The sequence below is a fragment of the Chiroxiphia lanceolata genome, chromosome 1, assembly GCF_009829145.1.
Source record: "Chiroxiphia lanceolata isolate bChiLan1 chromosome 1, bChiLan1.pri, whole genome shotgun sequence".
NCBI classification, from domain to species: domain Eukaryota; kingdom Metazoa; phylum Chordata; class Aves; order Passeriformes; family Pipridae; genus Chiroxiphia; species Chiroxiphia lanceolata.
The window spans coordinates 13,685,819-13,711,565 of NC_045637.1; the positions used below are offsets into that span (position 1 = coordinate 13,685,819).

Sequence of the window (25,747 nt, forward strand, 5' to 3'; positions counted from 1 at the left end):
TTTTTCTCATACGTAGGGATTAGGTGCCTTGTTCAGGTTTAACGGGACATGCTTCTTTTCACTTTGGATTCACAGCCCTGAAAACTTAATTATAGCTTTTCACCTTGCATTAATTAACATGAGAAATGAAGAGACCTCTCTCCAGACTGCTTTTTCTCCACCCACCCATTATCCTTGAATAACCCATTGCCTGTGGATTCCCGCTCTCCCTAGGTGCAGGGTTGCATTCCTACTGGGAGGCACGCAGCCTGGGTGAGGCTGCAGATGAAGGAGGATTAGGGCCTCCTTCTGCCGTCCTTTGGAGGAAAGGGAATGTGTTCTGTGTAGCTCAGTGTGAGCAGCGTGGTCTGACAGACTCCACTAAACCAAGGCAAGATTTTCTGGGGAGAATCCCGCATGTAGGTCCAACCCCATGCTGAGAAGGTGAATCCCAGATTGCCCAGCCCACATTAATCTGGGGCATGTGTGAGTACCTGGAAGCAAAACCTTGGTGTCAGAAATTAATGGCATCACTTCAGAGAGGAGCAAGATGCTGCATTTAGGGACCCACATGACTCACATGACCAAAATGATTGGGACTAATAACTTCATTGGCTATCCCAACCTTCCCAAAGTGTTGCTCCTATATACACCAAATGGTTCAGAACTGCCGGAGTTTTCATTCCAGTTTAGGAATAAGCCAGAGCTACTCTGCAAGGAGCAGAAACAAAGGCAGTCCAGGAGGTGCTTTGTGTCTGTAGAGTCACATTGCTGTGGGGCAGCACCTCCAGGCCTGCTGGGGAAATCTCCAAACAGGAATGTGAAAGCTTTGTCCTCTCTGGTGCCTAAGCTGGATCTTCGAGTCCCTTGTCAGGCACCCATTGCTTCCTAGGAGGGATGGGAAAAGCTGCAAAATGACAAACGTGGACTCCACGGGCCCTTAAAATTCGTAGTCAAAGGGCATAGAAAATAGTTTCAAAACGTGCAAAAGTATCTGTCATAAGCACTTAACACCTCAATCCCACAAAGCCGTGAAACAACTTTAATTTTACTTCCATACTGTTGAAATTTAACTACCTTTAGGCTACCTATTAGTTTTAATCCACTTTACAGAAAAAAAATCCATGTAAAAAGAAAAAGGAGTTGGGGGTGTTCCTTATCTCTTCCCTGCCACCGGCTTCCTTCAACTCCTCTCTACACCCCACTGCAGACGGCAGCTGCCGGCGCTCCGGCGGGACCCCTCCAGCTCTGGGTGCCATCAGCTCGAAAGGACCCGCGGCTCAGCCAGGGGTGTCCCGAGACGTGTCCCCGCGGGAAGGGCGGGACACCCATGGCCGGGGCGGGACACCCTCGCCCGGCACACCCACCCACCCCGCGGGCGGTGCCGCCAGGTGCGCCCGCCCCGGCGCGGCCCCGGGGGGGCGGCCGCGGCTCCTCGCCCCTCCCCGCCGCGCCGGGAGCTCGCCGCCCCCCGGCTGAAGTCCGGGTCCGCCGCGCTGTGCCGAGCCGGGGGTGCCGTCACTCGGCGCTTCCAGCATGCTCCTAAGATGGCGGTAGCGGCGGCGGGCGGCGGCGGGGGCGGCCGGGCGCAGCGCAGCGGCTGGCTGGAAGTTTTGGTGCGGGAGCGCTGGCACAAAGTGCTGGCCAACTTGGGCGGCGAGGCGCTGGTGCTGAGCGGCGAGGAGCGCCCCGACGGCGCGGCCCACAACGGGCTGGGCGGCGATGGGACGGCGTGCCGCGGGGCCGAGGGCGGCGGGGGGGCGGCCGCGGTGCGCACCGCCTTCACAGACCCCCCCGAGCAGGTGCCCGAGGCCGTCTCCAACAAGAAGCGGTGCGTGAAGGTGCTGAAGCAGGAGATGGGCGGGCTGGGCATCAGCATCAAGGGAGGCAAGGAGAACAAGATGCCCATCCTCATCAGCAAGATCTTCAAGGGACTGGCGGCCGACCAGACCCAGGCCCTCTACGTGGGCGATGCCATCCTGGCCGTCAACGGCACGGACCTGCGGGATGCCACTCACGACGAGGCGGTGCAGGCGCTCAAACGGGCCGGCAAGGAGGTGCTGCTGGAAGGTAGGGGAGCGGGAACGGGCCGGCTCAGTGCACCCAAGAGCGGGAGGCTCTAGGGCGGGTCGGCTCGGCTGCCGAAGGGGCGGCGGAGTCGAGCCGGGGGTTAGGGGGTAATGCCGCGCATCTCCTGCTGCTCCTCCGGGCGTCTTTCCAGCGGGGAGAGCTCACACTCTCTACCCCGCGCCGCGCCGGGACCCCCGACGGTATGAGTTACGGATGCGGCCCCTCGGGAAGGGGCGAGCGAGGTGCCGCGGAGCTGGGCTTGAGCTTTCCGCCCTCGTATCCTCCAGCACAGCCCCCACAGCCCCGTCCGGGCGCGCCCGGTGGAGCCTCCGCAGTCGCGTCTGATCGCGGCGGCGGGTCGGCTCCCGGGCTCCGAGCTCCCGGTGGCAGCCTGGCCGACACCACTCCCCCCACACCCCTCCAGGGTGAGCGATCTTCAGGATCTGCCGTCTGGACGTTTTCGCATCTTTTCAGCCCGGGAAAGGTGGGGGGAGTTGGGTACCGTGAGAGGAGGAGTTAAAGAAGTAAAGGCCCCCCGTTCTCCCCGGTATTAAAGGAAGGGCTTGAGTGACTTTTTCCGTAGTTACCTCGAAACGCCCGACACCTTCCCCTGTCCAGTTTCGCCTTCCACCACCCCACTCCCGACTAGGGCAGTGGAGGCTGCAAAGCAGCTTAAATGAAGCTGGTGGTGCCTCACGGACACATCAGCCATCCCTGCAAAGCAGTGTCTTTTCCTTTCTCAAGGGTGACTGAAATAGTTTTGTAAGAAGTAGCCTTACAAACCGAGCCCAGAGAAAGGAGCAAACGCTGGTGTGCGTGGAGGAGACGTGAAGCGAGGGTGTCCCCCTAGAACGGGACGGATGGTGGGGAGGGAGTAAGAAGAAGCAGAGCCACATTCCCAAGACCGCGAGTTCATGAGGAGAGAGGTGTGCACAGGCGTTTGATCCTTGTCTCCTCACAAACACTAGTTTACTTGCTCCACCTGAGAGAACGAACAGCTTCAGAAATGCCCTTGGCGCGTGTTTGATAAAGTGATTACATATTTGCCCAGAAGTTCATTTAACCGGAGGTCAATGGCTTTTGAAGCATGCTGCGGTGTTGCCTTCCCCTGTGCCATCGCTTTCCTCCGAGCCCCGGGCGCTCCCACCTTACTGTGCCTGTAGCCCTTTCGGTACCGCACGGTTTTTTACGTGTCTTTTTGGGGATTATTCCGGGAAGCAAAGGAGGTGCTGCTGGCGGCTGGGAGGTGCAGCTGAGGATCAGCCGTGAGCAACCAACTATGGCATAAAGTTACAGGAAAAGTTTGAAGGGGAGGGAAGGTGAGAAAATGCATTCTTCAGTAGCGTGTGATGAGAAACTGTTTGCTTGTCCGCATGATAGTGAAAAGTGCGGAGGAGTTCGTGCCCCGTGAGGATTTAGGAAGGCGAGGGCAGTTGTGTTTCCTCCCTTTGAGCCCCGCGCTCCCCGCGGGACCAAAGCGCCTCTCGTCCTCCCGCACTGCAGCTGCATCGTTTACAAAGATACCTGTGAAGTCTTAATACGAACTTCTCTGTGGGGTCTGAATTGAGACTGTTGCATCTAAGTTTTGTCACTGGTTTGTTTATGCAGTTTAAGGGGCTTCCTGGGGTGGAGACCGGGTAATAATGTTTGAGCTTTGCTGTGATCTAATGAGTAATGTATACAGTGCTTGTAAGTCTGCCTCCCTCTGTTAGTGCCTGCAGTAACAGCACCTGAGCACACTGCTGCTGTACGGGTCTTTAAACACATCAGTTTTCTTCCTGTTTAGGAGTGAAGATGAAGCCGTTTCAGTGTGTACTCAGCACTCGCCTTCACTCCTTTTGACATCGCAGCTGTCTCCCATTTCTTTGCTCCGTGAAGGCTGATGTGCCTCAGTAGTTGTTTCCACGATTGATTTTGTAATTTGTAAATCGAGAGCATATTTCAGTAGTCAGCCCTATGTAGAATTTAAAATTGCCCCGAGAGGGCTGCTCCCTTCAGCAGGGACCCACTCTACGTGAATGGCTTGTGTAAACAGGCAGTTTAAAACAATTCTCTGTGATTCTGTTACCCAATTTGTTGCTCGTTCTTTAGTAGCACAGTCTAAAATGGTATTTTTATTACTAAAGGAAGGGAAATCCAAAATTTCTTTTTACCTTTTAAAGTACAAGAGGGCAAGACTTGATTGTCCTTTCCTTCCAGACAACAGGAATTTGCCATTTCCTGACTTCTTAGAGAGTTATATATGGCAAAAAGCAGTGTGCGCTGGGGCAGGGCAAGACCTGTGTGCAGCGCCTCTCTAGACTCTTTCTCCAATTCACAGAGCAAAGCCAGCAAGTGTTTCCAACGTTAAAATGCACCATTAACATTTTTGGGGAGTTTCTGAGATTTGCGTGTGACTTCTAGTCCAGGAAAGCCGAATTTACAAAGGCGTGGCAAGGTGTGAAGCACAAGAGGCATATTTCCCAGATAGCAGGGCTCTGAGTATTGCCCAATGCACTGTGCATTCTTGGGAAGGGTCTTATGGTTGAAAATTTCCTAGAAGTTATTGCAGGGAAGATGTGGTCGGTGTGGCTCAATACACCCAACCATCAGAGTGCCACAGAGTCTGCCTGTTATATAGTGTCCTGCCTAAAACCGCTTGCTCAGTGAACTGAGGCATTTACCAGCTCAGCACTAAACTGTAGTCTCTCCTGCATTCCTGTGCAGGGAGGAAGGGAGCGGAAAATCCCTCTGCAGACCTATGCACCCTGTATGGGAGGCAGGGCTGGCACCGGGATGGGTGGCGGGTGGAGGAAGGTCTGCAAAGAGAAGGGATGAGAAAATGCTTCGTTTTAACACTTGCCCCTTTTGCTGCATTGATCTCTGTCTCTGAGCTGGTGGAAATAGAGATTTGCTGAGGGGTTAGGGCTGACATAGCTGCGGTATCTGTGCTGGTGAGGGGAGGCGCGGGGCACAGCTGTATAAAGCCTGGTAGGAGAGGTCCTACTCTAACAAATTTAATAGCCATGCTGGGTTGTTCTTTCTTCTCGTTTTCCATCCCTGAAGGACATCAGTCTGTTGCAGTCTTCACTTGTATAGTCCACCTATTAAGCTAAAGTTCCTTCTTATAGATGTGGTCCGTAGGGTTGGCCAGGAAGGGAAATAAGATAATAGGCAATGCTGCCATAAGAGGAGCTGTAAGGCAGAAAGGTCAAGAGGAGAGGGAGGTGATGGTGAGGAAGGACTTGAGCCCTTGGAAATATTGCTGTCTCCTCCTCTGCAGGGGTGAACTGCTTCTGCTTGCAGGTTTAATTTCCTGTGAGCTTTCTGTCACAGCTTGGGCATGGGTGTAGGGGAGCAAAGCAGGCAGAGTGAGCAGGGACTAGTGTTGAGCTTGTCAGCTCTGGGTGGCTTCTCAGGTGTTCAGTACAGCAGGATGGAGCTTCTCACCAGCATTCAGGAACAGAAAGAATTTCCTGACATGAGAGACGAGGCAGCCTCCTTGTACAGTGCGTATTTGCAGGTGTGGAAGGAAGCTAAAATAACCATGGCAGCTATTGTTTATACATATAATTTCCCTGTGCTTCTGTTAATTTGGGCTTCTTAAATAAGCACTTTGGAAAATCAAGCAGCCCCTCTTGTGCTGTGTAAAGCACATTACATTCAAGTGACTCTCAAGACACAAAAGGTGTTTGTTTTTATCAAAGCATCCTAGATGAGAGCAGTCCCTTTGCATGCTCTCTAAGCAAACTGGTTGTGCTTTACTTGTATTCTCTATGTTTGGTGAGAAAATGAAAAATTGAAGTAGCCTGTGCTTTATTGAGATGTGAAGAAAAAACCCCCGCATTAGTGTTATTTGTTATCTGTCTGCAGGGTATTTTTTCCTAACTTGTTTAATGTGCGTGGACGAGCTAGTGATGTTTGTGGTGGAAGGTATGTAGTGGGAAAAGGAACATCTTAGTGTTGCTAGAGTTTTTATTGGTTTTCAGTGCTTCCCTGTTAACACAGTTGCAAGGTCCCTGGAGAAGTGGCTTTGGCAGCCTTTTTGGGGTTGCATAAATTTCCCATAGGGAGGCCGCCCCCCTACATTGTGAATTTTACCATATGGACAGTAGACTATAGTTATCTTCTGTAGCCTTCTTGGGAGTAATACACAGCTTTAAAGCAATGTAAGAATATGCATGATGCAGTTTGTACTGTAGTAACATGTATTATTTTCCAGACAATACTTCTGTAAGAATTGTAAGGATTCTCCCCTTCCCACCCTTTTAAATTTTTTTGGGGGGTGAAGCAAAGCAATTCTGCCTGTTTGAATTACATGTTGAAATAATATAAAATAGGCATGGGCTGCTTGTTGGCTTTAGTTTTCTATCTTATCTGTGTTTTTGTGTTTCTTTCAGTAGGGTCAACAGGAGATTTCTAGTGTTAACAAAATACAATATTAATCCAAAAACTGTGTCTCTTGCAAGTATAGAGGAAAAATGAGGCACAGGGCGCTTACAAAATGCATATGTGACATTACTTACTACAGTCAGGTCAGGGCTGAAAATCTCAGTGATTGCAAATTGTATGTGTAGTTATTCTTTATACTTTGCGTATAAAGAATGAAGAAAACAGTCTTTTTTTGTATGTGTGTGCAGCAAATATGCAGTTAGGGAAATGCTTTGCATTTAGAGGCTATACCGTATTTCATAGCCTGTGTAGCTGCTCTTGGCGCACATCAGTTTAAAAGTGAAATTGAAAGGGAAAGGAACAGGTAATCTTATTCTCAAGAGTTCCAGGTCTATGCAATTCCTGAGAATCTCAGTTTTGATTGTTTTAGCTGCTTGCAGCTGATGGGGTAGCTTGAGTGGCAACACTTGATGTGTCTTTCATTGATTAGATTAGATTACAGGCTAATTTAGCAGTCCAGACAATCTGTATCACCTTTCACAGACAAAAATCAGTACATCCTCTTTGCAGTAATTCTCATATGAGTCCTCTTTCTCAGTTACTGTGAAGAAAAGAAGGCAATTGTGGGCAACACAATTCCTGGATTTATTTGGACCAAGTGCACGGTGCCCTGTCAACTCACCCACCTTGGAAATCATATACTAAGCCCTGTAGAAGTAACTTACTGCCATCTCCTTAAGGATGTGAGAAGATTGAATGTCTAGAGATCTGGGATTCAATTGCACATACAGATTATACGTGTTAAGTATCATTAGAAAAGAAAAAAGCCTGTTTTAAAATCCCAGCAGTATTTCCTTTGTGGAATATTAAATTGAAATCTTAGTATAACTCTGAAGAATCTTTAAACCATTAGAGTAAAATGGAAAGCTGAAGGCTTTTGCTATGGTTAATGAAACAGTGTTTGTGTCTTCATTTTCCCATGGCAGGTGCCTTTTCTTTAGAGACGAGTTCCACTCTCCCAAGAAGGCATTTTCACACAGGTGATGCCAGAGGCAGTGGCCTCTCCTCATCCCTGCTGCGCACTGGGTTTGGGTCAAAAATGATCACTGCATATTGTCCTGAGAGAGCTGATGAGGAGTGTCTGTAATTCAAAACAGTTTGGGTTTGGGACAGGTGCTGATCCAAATAAGTTGATGGTTTCAGGTGTAAGATAGGAATGATTTTTTTTTTTTTTTAAACTCTCTTAATCTCACTGTTTTTATAATACATGGTGTGGAACTTCTCTTGTTAGTGACGTATCTGTAAATTTGGCTTTAAGTATAGCATGTACTTTTGTTCATTCAGAGTTTGTAAGTGTTGGAGAGTTTACCACATCTATTTGTAACCCTTTCCAGTAGGCACTCTAATTCCAGGTTTTAAGAACACATTATTTCCATTCCATTTTTCTAGTTTAGATTTCTGATCATAGGATTATTTTGTAGTTTATTCTGTAAGATTATGTTGCCATGGCTACTTGTTAGAATTGGTACAGCTACTTCAATAGAAGGGAAATTGGAGGAAACAGTAGATCAAGAGAGCAATAGCATCAGTGAACAAAATGTAATGGGAAAAAAGCTGTCCCAGTACTGCATATGAGACTCTGATTTTCCAAGTCTGAAACAATTCTTCAAGCATTTCAGAAAAATAGTTAGTGGAGAAGGGATTGTAGTGGTACTACAATAATATAAATTTAACTATTTAGTGTACAGTTTGTGAGTAGCCCATAGAACACAGCTTTGCTGGCCTTGACATGGTGGGTAGAGGTGAGATTCTGCTCTCCTTCCCCCACTGGTGTCACTACAGCAACTGTAGCTGGTGTGAAGTGGGCTTCACTTGGCTCAGCTGTGTCACCTCTTCAGACCCAAAGCTATGTTGAGCAGAGAAAAGTACTGCTGTCAGCATAAGGTGTGTCTGCTCTGAGGGTCTTTGCCAGGACATCTTTTCTTAGAGCAATCAAGGAGAGCATCGTACTGTTGTGGCAGATTGGCAAAGAGCTAGGACTTTGAATAGGAGGAATAGTCTTGTTTTGGCAGGGGCACAAAGCTTGTTGTAGAGATGGGAAGGAACATCAGGGGAGTGGCAGCATTTGGTACATGCCTTGAGGAGTGTCTCTGCAAGCAGGGAGGGAGTTTAAAGATGCTCAGGGTGATACACGGCTGATTTGGGCTGGAGAAGTCCATGAGAAGCTACAAGGTATGTAGAAAGCATGGAGTGCTACTTGCCACTCACGCCACTTTTTGGAAGGTGTGTTGTGAGCCTCCTTCATGGTCTTAAATAAATATCTGTTGGCTGCTATTTTGCAGGACCAGGAAAGCTGCTCTATGAGACCGTGTCTCTGTACTTTAAAAGATGATTAATGACCCAGCTTTACACTTCTGGGAGAGAGAGCATTCATTGAAATTATGGCATACAGCATCTTGCAGCATCTGAGGGTCCAGCAACACTGAGTAATGAACTAGGACACCAAAGTTTTTACCTAACTTTGCTTGCAGGAGAAGTTGGGAAAAGATAGAATTGGTTTGTTCACAATCCATTTAGCTGTCAAAACATACTTTTCTTGAGAACATAACTTAACAAACTTGCTTACAAAAGATTTAATCAACTGTGATTAGTTCTTCAGATTGCCTCAACACTAGATACGGCCTTGCTGTAGGGTTAAGTTTGTTCCTTCACATAAATTCAATTAAGGGGCATAATTTCCACTTAACTCTTTGGCAAACATGAATTTCCGACTCCTGCGACTGCACAAACTTCTGTTACAGTCTGACTTTAATTTGAACTGTCTAGAACTTGAACTACTGAACTGGTTACGAATTTCATTCTGCATATGCTGAGGGCAAAACAGAGTCAGTCACTGTCAAAGCAGCACATCTGTATTGTAGCTACTGGGTAAAATTGAATTTTTAATTGTAAGGAAATGAGCCAGAAAAGTAGACGTGGAGAAACTGTCTCTGATTAGAAATGATTAACATACAGCACACTCCTTCTAAAAATGATGTGCAGCTTTTTCACGAACTTTTGGAAGTCATCTTTGTTGGCACAGTTCTAGAAGTCATCAAAACGAAAACTGTGGTTACATTTATTCCTCACTGCTCTGGGATATTTTCTTCTACAGATGACCTGTATTTGAGCAGTGAGGCTACTTCAAGGCAGCACACAGGTGGGTAACTTCTGTGTGTGTGTGTGCATCTGTGTAAACAGCTTCTGTTCACTTTAATGGCATGCTAAAAATGGTGAATTCCTGCTTTGGTGTAAGTACCTGAAAAACAGGATCCTTTTTCCAAGCATCAGAAAGTTAGAAATATAACATTAAAAGAAAATGTAAAAAATTTTCTTTTTAAGAAGCCGTTATCAGAATATAAATTCTTTTCTGACAAAGGAGGCACAATTTACCTGATTGGATCCAACAGATAACATGACCTCTTGGGAATATTTATCAGCGTCATGTGTCCTTTTGGGGAAATAGGGCCTTTAGTTAAGTTTTATGTTCCATTTACCATAGGCATATGCAGCTGGTGCAGTACCTGCTTGGCTTTCATCATAATCAAGTGGTTATGGGAGAGTATGGCAAGCTATACCATGGGAATAACATATCTCCACTTTTGTCTGAGTTATTTCAATAATTGCTATTTCTAGGATGATTTACCATCCTGACGTGTTTTAACTGCCACTGGCTCTGATTCTGCAAGGGAAGCAAGAGGCAGCTGTGTGAAGATGAAGATGCTGGAGAGGTTTAGTGTTAGCCAGCATGTATCTTATGAGGATGCTTTAAGCTAGTGGTTTTAACTCAGACAGTGAAAGTTTAATCTGTTTATGCGGACTTTGGGCTTTAGTCCCTCCAAAACAGCCTGGAAGGACAGAGCTGGTAGCAGGACTGGCAGGATGTACTGGCAGACATGATTTCCCTCATAGCAGGTGGCTTCCCGTTGGTCTTACTCTTCCCAGGTAGGAGCCAGAAGGATCCTTCTCTTGCTGACATGGTGCCAAATGAGGTATTTAATTTCTCGATGTTCAGAAGTATTTTACAGGAATAAGGTGAGCAGGGTTTGCCTTCAGCACTTGCTGGTTGAATTCTTTTTGAGGTTTTTTTTTTGTTTGATTTATTTTGTGTGGTTTTTTTTGTTTGGTTGGTTAGTTTTGTGATTCTTTTTTGTTTTCTGTTGAGGATGCTGTGGACAGAAAAAAAGGCTTCCAAATTACAGTTGTTTTCCAAAGAACATGTTGTTCTTGGTAACACCTGCACCTTTTAACTTACTTGTCCTGTCTCACGTAGTGCCAGAGTTTCCTGATACCCAATCTCCTTCATCAGTGATGTGTGGCTGGGATGGAGGAATGTCTCCAGAGAACCAGCAGGATTCCTATCACATAAGTACATACTTGGGCATGGAGACACACATGAGAAGATGTGTTTATATACATACTTCTCTAATTAACAGTCCCATCAACAGGCGTTTCTTGTTAGGTGCTTGACCTTCATATGTGCTTAGGGCCAACATGGTTGTACCAAATGCTGGGCCTTTGCCAGGTCTGGAGAGGCTGAGCTGATGCCTGTGTTACCCATCGGGTCTCTCTGCTGTGAGGGTGGCATGGTGGGCTGTCCTAGCTCAAGACTGCATGGAGACGTTGTGGAGTCTCCCTCACTGGAGATATTCAGGAACCTTCTCTGGATGCAGTCCTGTGCAATGCTCAACCTGACACTGGTTGAGCAGCGAGATTGGACCAGATGACCCTACTGGTGGTCCTCTCTGACCTTACCATTCTGTGATTCTGTCATTCTGATTCTGTACTTCACCCTGGGAAGCCTTTTCCAGAGCGGAGGATGTGGCTGGTTGTGGGCTCTGTAATATAAAGTCACGAAGATGTGCTTACTGCAAGAGAAGGGGAGCAAGCTTCAAGCTGGAATGACTTGGATGATGACAGCAGACCTTTCATTAAGAGCTTCAGGTGTTATTACTGTGCTCTGTCTAAATTAAACCCATCTAGATTTTAGAAGCTCAGGTAAATGGCCAGTCAAATGGTTAACATAGCCCGAATTCTTGAAGTCCTGACCACGCTGATGAGGAGAAACACAAGCAACACTTAAACCTGCTGACAGACCTCAAGGTCCTGCAGATACCACAGCTAATATGCTTGAAGGCACTGTTGCTCTCCTGGCTTTTGTTACCCTTTTCTTTGAAGGAGCAGTCAGGTTGGGGTTGCAGGCTGATGCTCTTGTGACGTTTGTAAGGCACAGCTCTCATGTGACTCTTGGGAGGAAATCTGTATTCCTGATTTAAAAAAGGGGAAAAAAAACATCACGGTAACTTCAGTCTTCTTCAGGTTTGTGGAATGCTGGAGAAATGTCAGGCCAAAAAGGCAATGAAAGAAAACCACATTTTAATTCAGGAAGAATGCAAGTGAAAGCAGCTAGTTTTAAGAAGTTCCCTGTCCATTCAGTGAATGTCTGTATAAATAAGTCAGACCTAGGTGATGTATGAGAGTAGGCCGGCCATGAAGAAAGCATTGCAGTAACAAACCAGTGGAATTTCCACTTAACACATTAAAATCAACCCTGAAAGGCTCCATTAAGGAAAGTCATAAATTGAAGTTCTAAGAGATGGCATGCAAAATTACCCTGAAACTAAAAATGATCCTCTGTCAGTTTTATGTTTCCCTTTCACTCTGTTATATCTACTTTAATAAACATGTGGGATAGACTATCAAAAGAGCAGCACTTTGACTGTGAAGCCTTGAGGAAATAAGTAGTGAGTCTGGGCATATTATAAATTACACCCAATAAAAATAAACTGAAATGATTCTGGACTTTGCCTGTGTGAGGACTACATTGCTAGAATCATTCTGTGTTGATCTTGTTTTATATCATCATGGCTGGGCTTCGCGAACGAAGATTTAGGAAGGCTCTATCCACATTTGTTACAGGCACGCTGGTGACTTACGAGGCCAATACGAGATAGACATGTCCGATTGCAAAAGGCACAGCAGAAAGACTCCTTAGGTGGTGTATTCAGCAGGATACGATTCTTTCTGCGTTGTCTTTTCTCCTCAAGAGTGATCCTGCGTGCATTCTCAAAGGAAATGGCAGCATTAAAGATAGTGTGTCTCCAGGCCTCCCAGTTTGCGGCCAGAGTAGACCGGTTATGATGATCAATGTGGCCGAGGCTGAGATGATGTTTCAGGGAGTCCTTGTATCTTCTCTTCGGGGCTCCTCTCTTGTGGCAGCCGGAGGCAAGTTCACCACAGAGCAGGATCCTAGGGAGGCGGTGGTCCTTCCTCCTGGAGACGTGCCCTGCCCAGTGCGGCTGAATTCTCAGCAACATGACCTCAATGCTAGTGACTGCTGCTTGCCCTAGAACAGATGTATCGGTCACATAATCTGACCAGTGGATGTTAAGGATTGTACGGAGGCAGCGTTGATGGAAGCGTTCTAGGAGACGCAGGTGGTGGTGGTAGGTGACCCATGATTCGGAACCGTATAAGAGAGTAGACAACACTATGGCTTTGTAAACACTGATCTTGGTGCTTTTCTTCAAGTGTTTATTACGCCATACTCTTTTATGGAGTTTTCCAAAAGCACTATATGCCTTTGCTAACCTGTTGTCTATCTCTCCATCAATCTTACCATCCGAGGAGATGAGGCTACCTAGGTAAGTAAGCTGTTGGACTGATTTAAGCTCTGACTGGCCAATGGTGATATGGGGATGATGGAAGGCTTCCTGAGGTGCAGGTTGGTAGAGGACCTCTGTCTTCTTTAAGCTGACTTCCAGCCCAAAGAGCTCAGCAGCGTCTGCAAAACAGGATGTTAAACGCAGGAGAGCTGCTTCTGTGTGGGCAACAAGGGCGGCGTCATCAGCATAAAGCAGCTCCCGGACAAGATGGTTTAAGGTCTTGGTGTGGGCCTTCAGTTGCCTTAGGTTGAAAAGGCTTCCATCAGTACGGTATCGAATGTAGATACCGTCCTGATCATCGAGGTCTGCCGTGGCCCTTTGGAGCATCATGCTGAAAAAGATTGTGAATAGGGTAGGAGCGAGAATGCAGCCTTGTTTTACACCATTTTTTATTAGAAAGGGCTCAGAAAGTGTATTGCCATATCTTGAAATGTTAGTATTTAATGCTTGAGTTTTTGTTCAACTACTGCCAGAGCTTTCTGTCTATATGCAGATATAGTATTAAGACCTTAGAGAGGTTTCAAGGTTCACTCTCTTAGCAAAACACTGAGGAACAAACACCCTTTGGTTTTTGAGGGAAGAGCTGACTTGAAAACACGCAAGTTTCTGTGGGACTCTTTATGATGTTTTAATGTGAAATGGCATTTTGTATCTAAGAATAAAGCAATTTGCTTTCAAAAGACTGATTTGAACTTGCATTGCAAACCTTTTCTAAGTAGAATTTTCTATGTGGAATAGCAGAGAATTACCCAATGTACCATCTTCTCAGAGAAAGTCTTTGCAATCACATCACATTAATCACAAGAAATTTTCATAGCCAAAAACTTTTGAGCAACTCAATGTAGTACTTTTCTCCCTTTTTGTTAAAATACGTAGTTAGCTTCAGAAGTGCAGTTTTTTTCAGTTCTTTGGAAACTTTAGATATGCTGTTCCTCAATCACTTTGTTCCGTTACTTTTCTATCAATATGCACATTGTATGAAGTGGATAAGGATGTATATTTGGTATGAGCCAAGATAGATGTGCTTCCAGTGGAGAAGTCACAAGTGAAACATTATATGAATTCCTGTAAGACGTTTACGTTTGATCTTTTCAGTTAGTCATAGTTCTGGGGCTGCACTTCCTTGTTTCTGTGAAACTCACAGTGGAAACCTTGAATACAAAAGGAAATGAGGAAAAAACTTCTTAAGTCTCTAAAACTTGCATAAAATAGCTCTTCTAGGTGTAATTTTAATATCTCCTCAATGCAGCTGTAAATTAAGTTGGCCCACTACTTTTTTAGCTTTTACTGCATTAAAGACTTTGTGTAGAACTCTATAATCAAATGTTCATGAAACCATAAAGGGTACGAAATTATTTCATGGGAGCAATGTGCAATATGTTATTTATTTCTTTATTTTCTCTATTGCACTGGCTGATATTGGTTTAGGAATGCCTTAAAACGTACCTGTTTAATTCCAGAGCTGACCTAGCCCTAGTGTGGGCACAGCTATAAATGCCTGTCAGTAGTATTGCATAGGCACAAAATGCAAGTGGGCACACACATACAGCTTGCATGCATGTTGTACATGCATTTGCCCATATCTGACAGAATTTGTTTGTTGTTAGTGCAGTGTAGATTAAGTTAATTGTTCTTTGAAAATGGAAAAGTAATGATTATAGCTGCCCTGAAGGAGTCTCTGGGTTGATTCATTTGCTGGAATGCTTCACAGGAGGCTGCACCTGCAATTTTGGTTTTTCTCAGGGTCTGTGTTGTCCACCCAGACCCTGCTGTCTGTGTCCACTTGTCTGGGTGTAGCACTGTCAATGCATAGATGATTCTTCAGCAGAAATTTGAGTTTGCTACTACCTTCCTGTTATTGCAGTGTATAATGCCAGACTGTGACAGTCATCAGAGATATTCTGGGTTTGCAGAGTACACCAAGCCCATAGTCTCTGCGTGGCTTGCCCCTGAACCGACAACGTAATGCTCCTCTTCCCATTGGATTTTTCTGGATATCATTTGCCTCCTTTCTGGCTTCTGACTACATCATTTAAGATTTGAGGCAACACCAGAAAGTTTGATGTTTATCAGCCTGATTATGTAGGAAAACCTGCAGTTGTAGCTGAACAAGTAATTGCATAATCAAAACGTTGGCTTGCTGACTTTGTCCTGGCTGGCTGATTTGTGTATCTGAACGCTGGCAGATCCTTGCTGGGGATGAACAGTGCTTCTGGGCAGGCTCTGTCAGCTGCTGATGGCTACCTGCCTAACAGCCAAATCTGATGGTTATCCTTATCTCTTAAGAGGTGCAAAGTTGTGACCACAGTTTAAGGGTGATGGAAAAGTGACAAAATGGTAACATCACAAGAAGGTACAACAAGTCTGCTGTATTTTGTGTCTGAGTTCTTGGGAGAATTTGGATTAGCTCAGGAGCCCTGAGGTTTCCAGGCCTGGAATGTAACCCAATTACCTTATGGGATTTTTTTTTTTTCTTTTAAATATAGGTATCCTTAGAAAATATAGTAAGTTGAAACTAAGCTGTAATGTTAAACCTGTAATCACAGCTTTGGCAGAGTGTTGCAAAGAAAGCTTTTTCAGTATTACATAAAAAGTACCCAGTTAAAGCATAATAACTGATTCTGAAAAGTCAAGTGAGACGCAGCTCTGCAATAATAACTCAATGCCTTTGAACATTATTTCCTTTATAAATGCTAGGATGAGAAAAAAGTAAGTCTGATTCAATGGCACTTCAGCTGCAGTGCCTCTGACATTGACTCATCTGGGGTTCAGTTCTGGCTAAAGGACCCCTGTGCTGCTGCAGCTTCAGCCCTCTGAACACTCCTGCTTCAGAAGGACATTTGTGTATTAGCCACAGTGGCCAATGAGGGTGGAGAAAAGAGGGCCTGTTAGGCTCAGCTTGCTCTGGAGGCAGGAGGGGTTTATAGAATCACAGAATTGTTTAGGTTGGAAAAGACCCTTAAGATCATTAAGTCCAATTGTTAACCCAGTGCTGCCAAGTCCACCACTAAACCATGTCCCTAAATCCCACATCCACATGTCTCTAAATACATACAGGGATCTTGACTCCACCACTTGTCTGGGAAACCTGTTCCAGTGCTTGACAACCCCTTCTGTGAAGAAGATTTTCCTAATATCCAGTCTAAACCTCTCCTGGCACAACCTGAAGCCATTTCCTCCTGTCCCATTGCTTGTTACTGGGAGAAGAGACCAACCCCCACTTCGGTACAACCTCCTTTCAGGCAGTTGTAGAGAGAAATAAGGTCTCCCCTGAGCCTCCTTTTCTCCAGGCTAAACAATCCCAGCTCCCCCAGCCACTCCTCATAAGACTTGTTCTCCAGACCCTTTATCAGCTTTGTTGCCCTTCTTTGGACATGCTTCTTGTCCCAGAAGCACCTACCACCATGTCTCTGTTTAGTATAGTAGGCGGTGGAGGGGATGGAGCTGTGCAGGGCACTGGCACCCCCCTCAGACCAGCCTTCCTCACAGCTGTCTTGTGCTAGAGGGTCCATGTGGCTCGACCCATGGCTGCTGTGCACAGGTACTCCCTGAAAGTAAAAGAGTACACACAAAGCAAAAGGGAAAACATTCCACTTTATAGGCTGGAGCAGGGTGGGCAGGCAGCAAGACCAGGCAGAATGCCCCGTTCTGCTCTGCATGGTGTGTGTAGGCTGAGGTTTAGTGTGTACAGGCTCCTCTGTCCATACCCTAATCCTGTAACTACATAGATGAGGACGACCTCTGCATACATAAGTCTTTCACACTGATTTCATTGAAGCTAAGTTTGGGTAAGGCTATGCAAGATGAAGAGCCATGATTTTGTTTTCTTCCTCCTATGGGCATGCCCGTGCTGACTGTACTATATAAAGCTGCTTGCTGTTGAGTCTGTCCCCGTTCAAGGTGAGGAGAAAAAGTGTTCGTGTTTTTGTTATCATTCCACCCTCCCTCCCTATGCTGCACCAAAACAAACAAGCAAATGGTAGTGATTGCCAAGGAGAGAAGCAGTGTTTTGCAGATGATAGTTTTTTCTGTTGGGAAAAACATAGCCATGTTTAACTTCTTTTTTGAGAGTGACAGTGTTGAATATACAAATTAAACTCCAGTTTACACAGTTGAGATTTCCATGAGCGCTTCACACAAGTATTCTCAAAGTGCAATGTTTTTGAATAATGATATTTGCTAAGAACAGTCTTTAGGAAAGTGGGACAACCCTTCTGTTTTTACCCTTCCCCCTTTGACGCCAGCCTGTGTCAGCCAGTCCTGGGAGCCAGGCAGGAGGGCTGTGGCCAGCTCTGAACAGATCAGCCTTTGTGTCCCCAGCACAAACATCCCTCTTCTTTCAGAGGGAATGGGCAAAATGGGTTCTGACCCAGCAAGACCAGCTGTTTGCGGCTTGTCGGTCAGCAGGAGAGAGACAAGTGGCTCCTCTGTGTCCCCATTAAAATGCTGCTACAGAGCAAACTGTCAAGCAGGCAGTTAAACAGTTCAAATCTTTACAAGCCAAAGTTTAATATCAGCCATAAGGTACTTCAGCTGTGTCACAAGACTGCCCAAGTTGCTCTGCAGAGGTTTTCTGCTCTGGTTAGAAGCTTGGAGCTGTGCAGAAGTGCATCGGTGCCCACTGAGGTTGTTTGTTTTCTTGGCAACTTAGATCTTCAAGTGTTTAGCGGGAATAGCTCATGTGGGAACAACTTAAAAATTACAAAAGCCAGTAATAACCTCTGCCATTGTTACTTTGAAAGGTATGCCCTTGTGAAATTTAGGAGGAAGTCTGGAATGATGTAAAGAGTCTAATTCTGCCCTTTTTATTTGTATGATGCCTTACATTGATACTGTTCAAGTGCTTGGTATTTTTACTATTCCTAAGTAAACTCAGACTTAAATTACTTCCCAAGGCCCAAAACCTACTCAACATTTTTCCTGAGCATGGTGTAACTTGCAGCACCTTTTACCTTCAGCAGCAAAGAGATGGGATGTCTGAGACTGTAGTTTCAGGCTTTGCCAGGGTCATTGGCATGACTCCTTTGGATTCATATCAATAATGAACCAGATGAGGAGGAGAAGAGGAAGATGCTTACAAGCCATTGCTATCCAGAGCACTGCTCAGCTGCTGCATCAGTTGAGATCCCTGCTGCCTGCCCTTGCACCTCAGCCTGGCACATTAAGCTGCTGAGGTTAATCGGGCTCAACCTATCTGTAACAAAATGTGGAGTATTTCCGTCACCAGGGCCAATGCTTTTCACACCCTCAGTGCTGTGTAGGAAGAGTCATCTGATTTCTGTGTTTGCTGGTTGTGCTCCAGATCTTTCTGCTTCAGTTAATGGAGCCAGGCTTGGAATGTGGGCAGCCATGAAGCTGGAGCCTACAAGAAAATGCGTACATCACCTCCAAATGTCTGTCTTTTTCTTTGCAGCAGTGATGGACTGTGAGAGGTGGGCCCAGCTGCTGCCTGCCAGGGTAGACAGTATTATTAATTTTCAGTAACACTGATTAAACATCGGCTGCTGAAGAAGATTTGTGCTGGAGTCACACTCCATTCTATGTTCCTCTAGCTCCCTTGTTAGAGACTGAACCTTCTCTGCTTCTCTGTGATTGTGGGCTGGGCTGGACTTCAGCAGATAAAGCCAAGTGAAACCTATCTTTTTAGGTCTGGTTTGGCATGTTCCCTTCTGGGTTATGTTTTTTGTTGTTCATGCTGTAGAGGCAACAATAAAGGGGAAATGGAATGATGATGCCTTGGCCTATGCAGTCCAGGCATGGTCTTCCCTCTGAGGTGGAGGATCTCTGAGCCAGCACAGTACGAGACTGAATTGTGGCTCATGTGCTATCATCACTCAGTGATGTTTATCCTCTGAGGCAGGAGGGAAAATGCCCCACTGTAACACAACTGCCAGAGAAATCTGTCTCTTCAGTACTTTCAGACCTTGCTGGGCAGCCAGACTGCAGCCCAGGCTTCTAGGTAGACTTTAATTTGGTATCAAGAACTATCATATTAATGGCTTAATTTCTTTTAAAGGAGCTTTGAAGGAGATGTCATTCTTTTAGCACTCACAGAGTACAGAAAAGAGCCCTTTACTTCCTAAATTTTTGATGCTCTTGAGTAATTGTAGGATATGCTAACAGAGAATGTGTTTTAACAAGGATGCAGAGCTAGAGACCGTGTGAAATGAAAGTTTAATTAAGGCTCCCATCAAGCTTTAAAAAAACATTTAACTTTGTTTTGAGGGGTAATGTATGGGATACAGCCTTTGCTTTTAAAGAAACAGTATCTAATTGCTTTGGACTTTTGGTTGAAAGGATAAATCATTCTCCCTTTTCCTCTTTTTTTATTTTTCCTTTTGTTTATAAAATGGGCTTGCTTGTATCTTTGAGTGCTTCCTTTTGCTGGCTTTATACTGTGCTTTTTTACTGATTTTACCTTTGCTGCCCCCAAAACCTTAATTTCTAATTCCGAGCAGTAGAGGTAATAGACTGAGAAAGGTGTTTGTGATTTTGGTTTTGTTTTCCCCTTTCTCAGGTGTGTTCAGACCTTTAGAGAGGATTCCTCTTACATTAGGCATTTAGGCTATGCTGAGCATCCCTGCTCTCGGGATGGGCAGCAGAGAAAGGAACAGCCCGAGTGTTCTTGGGCGATGCCATTCTGCTTCCTCACCTACTACAGGGATACTAGCTCGGCTTCCACTTACACCTCTTAGGTGATTAAAGCTATGTGATATAGATTCCCTCCCTTATAGTGTTTTTCCAGCTTTTTCTTTGCAACCCAAGGACAGTTGTGTATGTCTCAGTTCTCACTCAATTACATGGTTCTCCAGAACTGGGATTTTGTGTAGTGCAGGATATAATCCAAAGAGTAGAAAGTGCTACATACCTTTGCTGCAAGTAATATGAAAAAAACATATACTGTTTGAGAATATTACTGTGTGATTGTGTTGTATGTTGGCCTTGGCAAGAGTCTGCAATGAGAAAAGCCCATCCTTGTGCTGCAGTGCACCTCTTTGTGACTGCACTGATTTAACTGCGTGCGATGCCACGCCAGAGGCAGATTATTTTTAACTTACATGGGCTAAATGTATGCTCCAGAAAAGATGTCATCTCAAGTGCTTACCTTTTCCCTGATGGAGTTTACAGAGCAGACTGGAAAGTAGTTGTGTCAGCAGAAGGACCCAAGCACAAGGTAGAAGTGCTGAGGTTAGAGGAAGAACCCAGCAAGATGGTTTTGTCATTGAAGCCAGCGTGTTGTGAAACTGCAGCCTGAGCTGATCGGGACTTTCCTGCCCTCCTCCTGGCCTCGGCAGCTCATTCCTGAGCTCTTCTACCTGAGCTCTGACAACTGCTCCCTTGTGGCCATGCAGCGTGTTGTGTGTTCTAGGTCTCCAGGTCGGCTTACTGTGTGGCAGCAAGGTCATGGGAAGCTTGAGTCATTGGGGGTCCCTTTTGCAGGACAGCTCATATTTAAGATCTATGTAAAGCCATTGTGAAACTGCACCCGCCATGTGAGGCTTGTCTTCTTGTTGTCAACATGCAGTGGCCTCACTGAAACCAACTTCAAACGCTCAGTGATGGAACAGGGCCAGGATCTCTCTCAGTGTGGCAAATTGTGCCACAGCTGAGAAAAAAGCCACCTTTTTTTTTTTTTGAAGCGCTAGACTTCTGAGTGACAACCTTGAATTTTCAGTGTTAATTGTGTCACCTACAAGTTAAAGTGTGCTTCTTACCTGCTTTGTATTCTGCATATCCCAGCTTTTATATAACCTTGTGTTGCTGTACAAAGGATGGATATAAATCTTTCATACACACTGTCTCCAGGATTGTGTGTGGGAGTGGGAAATTCTGCAGAAGTTAAAAGTACCTGTCCTGAACAAAGACTAGGTTGATTTGATAGCAAGAGCAATGATCTTACAGCTGAAGTGAGGAGCAAGAGCTAGAAAATTAGACACCACCCACTCCCTCCGATGGGTGAGAAGAGGGACAACAGAGTTGTGTGGTGCCCAGGAGCAAAGCACAGACTGAATTGAACCTCCTGAGCTGGGCATATCTTAAGTGTTGATTTGCATCAACACAGAAAGGGAGACTGAAGTCCAGCAGTTTTACTTATTTACACCTTGCTTAGGGAACATGCATCTTATTCATTAATTGGGTTAATGTACAAGTAGTCCCCTAGTTTCATGCTGTCACTAGCTATACATAGACATGTCTTAAAAGCTTCAAATTCACTATATTCCTGGGCATGCTAAATTTGGTCCACACTGTGCAGCTGGTCACACTTTAAGTGTACAAATCCTGTCGGGTTTTTTGTGTTTTCTTGGCTCTCAGATTGGGATGACTTGTCCTGTGCTATGCCCAGCCAAGCTGTATTTACTGTACCTTGAGGCCGTTTAAATACATTGACTCTCCTACCCATTTCATAGCTGTCAGAGTTGCTTTCTGAGGTCTACAGCCTTTCCAAATGCTCTAGTTTATTTATGTAAGATTTTCTAAGAATACTGTTTCCTTCTGTATTCAGTCCCTGTCCTATTAGTAACAAATTTGATTTTTTTAAACCTGTTGTTTATCACTTCTGTTGTTTATGCCTTTTTATTTTTGAGTCTTGGTGACTCCAGCCTAAGAGTGTCGGTTCTTTGCACCTCCACCAGTAGTTTGCTCCATTGCATGCTCTTCCAACATAGTAATTAATCTGGCAATACTACCCAGAATACCAGATGTTTGAATGCTTAAAGACTTCCTTTCTTGAAAAAATATTTTTTAAACAAAAAAATCAGAAACATCCCCAGAACTGTAAGAAGCTTACCTTCATTAGCTAAGTTAGAAAATTGTATAGAGTTCCAAAGATATGAGAAAAAAAGCCAGAAAATACAACAAAAAGAAACCCAGAAAAAAAATGGGATTAGCAGGCTCGGAAAGCTCTGAAAGGCACTACTTATATTGTGCAAAGGGGTAGTGACCGTTAGGTTTGGTTGCAAGACTGAATGCCTCATACCAAAAGGATGGCTTTGCATGTTCTTATTCAGGAGTTACAACATATTTCTTAGCATGAGGCTGATTTACAGGTCAAGGCTCTTCCAGGAGATTGAGTGCTGCAATGTGGAAATGCAATTTGCCATGATCTAGAGACTTCATTGTATTGATCTGGGCTTAGTTAATGCATGTTGGAGAACTTGGGGTGTGCTTGCATTGCACTTAAAACTTTTCAAATGGTTGCTACCATAGCATTGACCTGCTTCCATCCCCACCTGTGTGTTCCTGACTCTTCTTTGCATGGCTCAGTTCTTTATCTGAGTTTCTAGGGGTCTGAGAGAATTAAGCCAGCAGTAAATTGGGGCTGTTGCACTGGCCATGCAGCTCTGAACTGTCCCTTATATGGATACTGTTATTTTTGCAATCAGTCAGGGAGTTGGTTCACCCAGCTGAACATGAGGAGTGTTCATGTTGTTTCATCAACATTCATCAATGTTGTTTCAAGCGTGAAAAAGATTCCCCACCTGAACATCTCTTCTGGTGCCTTTGCTGGCCCTGACCCTGGTATAGTTTCTCCCCCAGTATATTGCCCTCCCCGCAGCAGATGGGGTGGCAAACAAATAATTCATGGGTAGGACTGAGAATTTGGTATGGCACTTCTTAAACTTGCTAGAGAAATCACAATAACCAGTTTCAGCAGGAGAGCACGTATTGTGAGCAGCTACTAAATGCAGTGCTTTTGCAGGCAACAGCTTTTTTTACATATTTAGACATAGTTCTGATCTGATGTTTTATTTCTTTCTCCTTAACTGATATGTTTTACAATAACATCAGTTCATCTGAAACTTTCAAATTCTGGGAAAGCATGAGAAACAGTGATTAGCTCTTTTTTTGGGAGGTTGTTTGAATTAATTGACATGACTGAAAAGCACTAGAATGGGGAGGCCATGGAAACCCCTTGCTGCCAGTAACCCAGATGGCATCTCTCCAAACTCACGGTGTGGGCAGACAGACTGCAATGCTCACATGTCCCTTTCCGTGCTGTTTTATCGTGGGTTTTGAGGAATGTGCACAAAAGCTTCCCCTCTGGGAGTGGACTGATCTGCATCAGCCCTTTTCTGAGGTTTTGTGTGAAGACACAGCCAACAGTGAGGACAAGTCTGGAGATCAGCCCAGCTACATGAGTTCCTGGGTTCAGGTTACCTTTCAAATATCCCTGCACAGTGTTAGGTCCAGTGCCCATAAGAAAATACACAGCGGAGGCAGTCAGAAAACTGTCAGGGAGCGTTAGGTGTAGAGCGGATAAATAGTGGCACTGTGTTGGTTTATCTTAACAGTCGATACAGTAAAATCACCTTGTTTTTCCCTCCTGTCCTTGTTTTCTCCTCCCTTTCCCAGTCCCCAGTGTCTGGTCCGTTTTGTTCAGAGATGCTGTGGGTTGGTGCCGGTGGCACATGGCACAGGGCGAACGTAGAGGACCAGACTATATAGTTGTGCTTGATTTTTTTTCTGTCCTCTTCTGTATATGAACATCAAATCTTTAGTACTACATCTCTGCATATATTCTTGTAGTTGTTCTTGCTCTTCCAAGCTCTTTTACATGGCTCCGCAGGCTAATTTGTCTAGACTCACAAGGTTTATGTCATCTCTCCTTCTCCCTTTTTCTTTTTTTTCCTTTAAGCTACCACCAAGGTGCCTAAGCAGCAATTTTCAATAAAAATCTTTGCTTTCCTGAGGTTGCACCCTCCATGTGACCTGGGCTGACAGAGGTCTGTGCCCTCTCTTGGAGGAGCAAAGCCAGGTCTCAGCTTTAGTGGAGGCAAAGCCATGTCTAGCTGCACCTTTCTCAGCTCCTTGGAGAGAATAAAGCTACTGAAAGTTCAACATTTCAGAGCCTGTCAGTTTTGCACAAGACAGAGAAGGTGGGAGGCTTTGGCATCTTTCTTGCAACAACAAAGGCAGCAAGAGGTGCAAAATGTGAGCTTGGCTCAAACATTTTTTTACTTTATCTTGAAATTAAGCAGGCTGAATCAGGAAAGGAATTAAGACATTAGTCTACCTTAAGTTATTTTGGCAAGAGGGTGAGCCTTCTTTGTACCAGTAATGTTCCTCGAGGAACAGCGTGGACCTCAGAAAGTATGGTTGTATATGCCATAGCAATTTGAATATTATAATTTTGAGGTGAGCGAACTTAGCAGAAATGCTAATAAATATGTCCAGTATTGAAATCTTTGTAAGTACTGATGTTTACCCCTGTTGATAAAGCTACAAATTTCCTGAAATGGAGATGCAAGTGGAGAGGTGGTGAATGTATCCTTTATACAGAGAAGCATTTCTGAGAAAGTAAAAAGCACGTCTCCAAATCCAGTAAAAATTAGAGATGAAGAGTCATTTGTCATCTAATCCCAGGGACCTGCCAGAGCACAGCAGTGAAGCTAGCAGCCCTCTCTTCAGTTCAGGATTTCTGATGATTTAGCTTGAAAATACCATTCTTAATTTCCATGACAGAAGAATACTGTTTTACAAATGTTTTCAATTCACACATGAAATTAGGTAAATGGAAATTTTTACCATTTATCAAAGCTTCAAAGGAAGTAGTTATGTTTAGTTAATTAGTTTTGCTGTTTAAATATCTACAATCCATCCTTTACTGGCATATAAATTAGTAAAGAATCCATTACGGAAAAGATAGCCTGGGGGGAGTGTGTCTGTCCTGTAAACCCTTTTAGCTGATGGCTACTGTGAATGTATGTGAAATGTCAGCTTTGTTCAAATGCAGGAATAAAGAATGCTTTTGTAATGTATATTCTCTTAGTCGGGTACTTGATCAGAGGTTTTGCCTTCACAAACCAAAGCAGTAGAGAGAGTGAAGAAGGTAGAGAGAGTGAAGAAGCCTTGAAAACAAAAAGGAGCCAAAGCATGTTCCTTGCAAAGTATTTGAGGCTGATACCTGTAGAGTCTGGCGGGAAGGACATGAGGTCAGACCAGCACACCGTTGTCTTCATGTGGTCTGTCTGCATCTGTGAAGTACTCTATGAAGTGAGCCTCCATCCATGTCTGTGAGGACCCCACCAATTCTCTGTTTGGCTTTTCTGTCTGCCTTTGTGTCTTCTGGGTCACCACTGCTTGGATTTTTTTTTCTAGTGCCTTCTCCTTCGCGTCACCTGGTGCAGTGTCATTGCACAAGCCCTCATTGCCTCATCCTCACTCAGACATGATTAAGCATATCCTGGAGTTTGGACAGGCTGCTTACACAAATGGATTGGAGCTGTTGGCTATGGCTTTTTTACTCAGAAGTTGAACTGCTTAAAACACCTGTTATTTTGGCCCTACACTTTAAGTTATGAATATTCTTGCTCCATCTGTTCTATGTTTGCTTCACAGTAAACATGTAGTTATCTCTGCCCTTCACAAACCTACAGAAAGTGCAATTTATAGACCCAGTCCATGTTTAAAGATTGGGTCTGTTACAGACTGGCTTAAGAAAACTGTCCTCTAATTCAGAGCAATGGTATTTTCTACTGCTTTTTTTCCCCCCGAGTGTCTCAGTTGCTGAAAAAAACCAGAGAGAATGCCTCCATCAAAGCAGCCTATTACAAAGTCAGTATTAATTGAAGGCTGAAGTTGTGCATAGAGGTGTTTGTGCATTTCTCTGCAAGTTTAATGTC

General features: G+C 44.8%; 1 protein-coding gene across 1 annotated transcript in view; it reads left to right on the plus strand.

Annotated features, from left to right (window-relative positions):
- Window positions 1–1,452: 1,452 nt before the first annotated feature.
- SNTB1 (syntrophin beta 1) overlaps window positions 1,453–25,747 on the plus strand; it is a 116,515-nt gene continuing 92,220 nt past the window's right edge. The window contains 1 exon segment of the mRNA XM_032693844.1: window positions 1,453–2,049. Within this exon segment, the coding sequence (XP_032549735.1) occupies window positions 1,527–2,049 (523 nt within the window). The 5' untranslated portion in view covers window positions 1,453–1,526.